This window comes from Buceros rhinoceros, unplaced genomic scaffold (genome assembly GCF_000710305.1).
Source record: "Buceros rhinoceros silvestris isolate BGI_N320 unplaced genomic scaffold, ASM71030v1 scaffold20801, whole genome shotgun sequence".
NCBI lineage: Eukaryota > Metazoa > Chordata > Aves > Bucerotiformes > Bucerotidae > Buceros > Buceros rhinoceros.
The window spans coordinates 5,329-8,792 of NW_010394067.1; the positions used below are offsets into that span (position 1 = coordinate 5,329).

The following is a 3,464-nucleotide window of genomic DNA, read 5'->3' on the forward strand; positions in this document are numbered from 1 at the left end:
ACAAAAAAAGTGATGTAAACTGTTTTGATGTGTACTTCAGTTTAAAAAAAAAAAAGAAACGTTGGAAATAGTTACAAGTTTTATATAGAAACATACCAGAAACAAGAAATATGTGGAGAAGAAGAAAAGTAACAGTTTAAGGCAGGACAAATGTGTGGATGACTAAAAAAGCCTGATCACTGAAGTACTCTAAATCAGCAGCAGTCTGTGGGGGAAAAGAGTGCATAATTTTCTAGCAGGATTGGGTTTGTGCTTTTTGTGTGGTTGGAGGGGTTTTTTTTATTATTTCTTTGTTACTGGTGTGTTTGGTTGGTTTTTAACAAAGCTTCCAACTTGAAGATTCGAGTCTCAACTCTTCTGTGCTTGCGTTCGATGCCGGGCTGAGATGTCTCTGTTTTACGGTTTGGTCCAGATTCTCATGGTTTAACGTACAAGGTACAGTCCGTGCTACCAGGACTGCAAATTTTCAAAGTCAGCTTTTCACAAAGCAGACACAATGCGGTCACCTTCATCAAAGGTTGATGTCAAAGTGTCAGTACTGTTGTTAAAGGGCTTCGAGAAATGAGAACGGAGAGTCAGATTTATGACCAAGAGATACGTGCCGAGCTCTGTAATCTGTATGCATTACAATAAAACTTTTCCTATAGCAAATAAAAGCCATCAGCAAACATAACTTTTATTTTTTTAAACATTTTTTCTAGGTGTGCTAGAAGTGCTAACAGTTGCAGGAAGTTCAAAGTGCCCTGGCTGTGCCTCTTTTTAGTGTCTTTCTAGAATGGTACTCAAACAGGTAAGAAACCCTCTCCTCTAACCAACAGTCACCACTTCAGCATTAAGCTAATAGCAAGCCAGATCCTGAAGCACTACCCTTGTTTGACAGCTGTAATCAGTTTATTCATGACCATATAAAAAGCACAGTTACAAGGGACTGCACTGTCAGATCTATAATACACCAAGTAGGATTGCAAAAAACAAAACAAAAGGCGAAAAAGGAAAAAGGCATCAAGTTTTTTTCTGTTGTTTGGCTTTTTTTATCAATTGTCTCACAGCAAAAAAAAAAAAAGCAAAGGCTTATCCTTAAACACAAAGTTATAATCTGCAACTCAGGTCCTCTAATCCAGACTGATGGTACACTTTGGTTCACCTGAACAAGCCTTTACCAACTTGCAGTGCCAGCACTCATTCATGCCCTGAAGTGTTCTGTTCCCCAGCCTCATCCACCCAATTGACGATTCACACCCTATTTTAATCAGAACAATTAAAAAAAAAGTTGTTTGTGGTTCTGAAAGAGTTGGTCTGATTTTAATATCACACTCAAAACTCAGGAAGACAAATTTACGCATCTCTCAATTCTCCAAATACCATTTACAAAGAAAACAAGGCATGAATATGGAAGTACAGAAGGTGTTACAACACCACTGAAAACAGACTTGGTAAAGAGCCTACACCGGAAACACTTACCTTAACAAAGCATTAAAATCACCCCCTCAGAGGACAATTCAGAGACACAGTCAGAATCGTGGGGAAACGCAAACTAGACTGTTGTAGATCACTGAAATATCTCACCTAAAGGCAGAGCAAAATGGCTGGTGAGGCAGCAACCAGTCACCCTGCAAAGTGAGGGACTTCGATTTAGTCATCACCCATCTCCTGAATAATCTGCACTGAAGGACCTGACGAACAGCAGTGAAATTTCTGTCATGCAGTTACGACTGTCGCGCGACCAATATGCGACTCGAGAGCAATACTGTCATCCATGGTGGGTTACTGGAGCAATAATCCATTAAAGAACAAGGTCAAAGGGGAAAGTGGTAAACATCAGTGGCCCTAAGTGAAGACACTTCAAAAATTTACAATTAAATAAAAAGTTAGATGATACCTTATAAAAAGAAGTACCGAACACAACAAAGCCACAATAAATTAGTGTTTCCATAAAATGACATGCTGAAGGTTTTGTTCCCAAGTCTATACATTTTTTACTGTCTGTTAATTCCTAAATATTGACAGCGTAATTGAGTAACTGAGGTACAGTAGTTTACATCTGTATACGTCTTGTAAAAAGGTCATTTTTCTTCCAGTTTTTCTTCCTCATCACCAAAGAACAACAAGGGAAACATTCCTAAAATGCAGCCAATGGTCACTCCAATAGCTTTACCCTAGAGAAAGGGGAAAAAAATGAAGTTTCTCACTGATCAGTTGTTACTCACTTTCTGTGTAGTACCAACACAACCAGCAATACACACCCTTTTCCTAGTTTTTGGTTGGGGGCCACATTTTTCTTAGCATGCAGACTAGAAACACAATTTATGAGAGAGAGACAGATAGGACAAGGTTATCGACAGCACGTGTTGTGACAAACAGCAATTCTGAATCCAGAGGAGGCGAATGACCCACAAAGAGCTGCACGGTGGTAAGGGAGGAGGCAGATCCAAAGAATTAGTAGGATGTCCAGGAAGAGAGGGACAGAAAAAACAAACCCACACACATTTTAGGTGCAATGATATATGCGTCTGTTTATATCTGGCATGCAAATCATCACAGCCGGGAATGAGGAATTCCTTGCAAATATGACGACATGCAAAGGCACAAAGTGGAAAAAAAAAAAATTGGAACACGTTTCACAGTTGACCTAGACATAAAAGTCAAGAGGAGACAAAAGAATTAAGACAGGTGACATCCAATCCACACTGCCGGCAGCAAGCGGATAGTGTTGAGAACCCGAAGCAGCAGGTAACGAAGGAAAACGCTAGCGCACAAGCCAAGATGCTCTTTTCACGGAAGTGCTGTCAATGAGCTGCAGCGCAATGACAGGCTTTTGCTGCAGACTCGGCTTCCTCCGGGGAGACTCTCATGCTGGGCAGACTAGAGGGCAGCCCACTGACAACGTGCCAGCTCAATTCTTTGATCTACCACTGATAAAAGCAGTCCTTTTTTCCCCTAACTTTTCCTCAGCAAGTTATTTCTCCTCCCTTAAGTCTGCAAAGGTATTTTTCTTCACAAGGGCTCATTCTGGCAAAGCGAAAGAAATACCTGTTTCTTTACTCGGTTTCTTATAATCTGTTTTTTTTAATCAAAATAAACCAACACTCTCATTGCTGAAGTGGGACTGCTTCAACGGTTTAAATGTTAATTAAGTAATTATCCTGAAAGAAGTGTCCCGTAACTGTAAACTCAGGCAGTGAGTATCACTCGAATGCTAAAGGTCTGCCCAGGGGAAAGCTAATTTCACATTAAGGTAATTATGGAATTTCCGAAGTCAATACATACTCGCACAGGTATACGAATAGCAAGCACTCAAAGGATGTATAGCAGTAAACTACCAAGGGGTCATAACGTCCAAATAAAGCACCTTACCACAGCAGCCAGCGCTCAGCCCAGCTACCTGCATCCCAAACGTGAAGGCACTGCAGAGACTACCCACGTCACTAGTCACCTGTGGCCTGTTGCACACAAAAACCCCACCC

At 40.8% G+C, this 3,464-nt stretch overlaps 1 protein-coding gene across 1 annotated transcript in view; it reads right to left on the reverse strand.

Annotated features, from left to right (window-relative positions):
* Positions 1–1,648: 1,648 nt before the first annotated feature.
* Positions 1,649–3,464, reverse strand: part of TMEM65 (transmembrane protein 65) — a 7,933-nt gene continuing 6,117 nt past the window's right edge. The window contains exon 6 of the mRNA XM_010145129.1: positions 1,649–2,156. Coding sequence (XP_010143431.1) covers positions 2,064–2,156 — 93 coding nt within the window. The 3' untranslated portion in view covers positions 1,649–2,063. The remainder of the gene's footprint in view (positions 2,157–3,464) is intronic.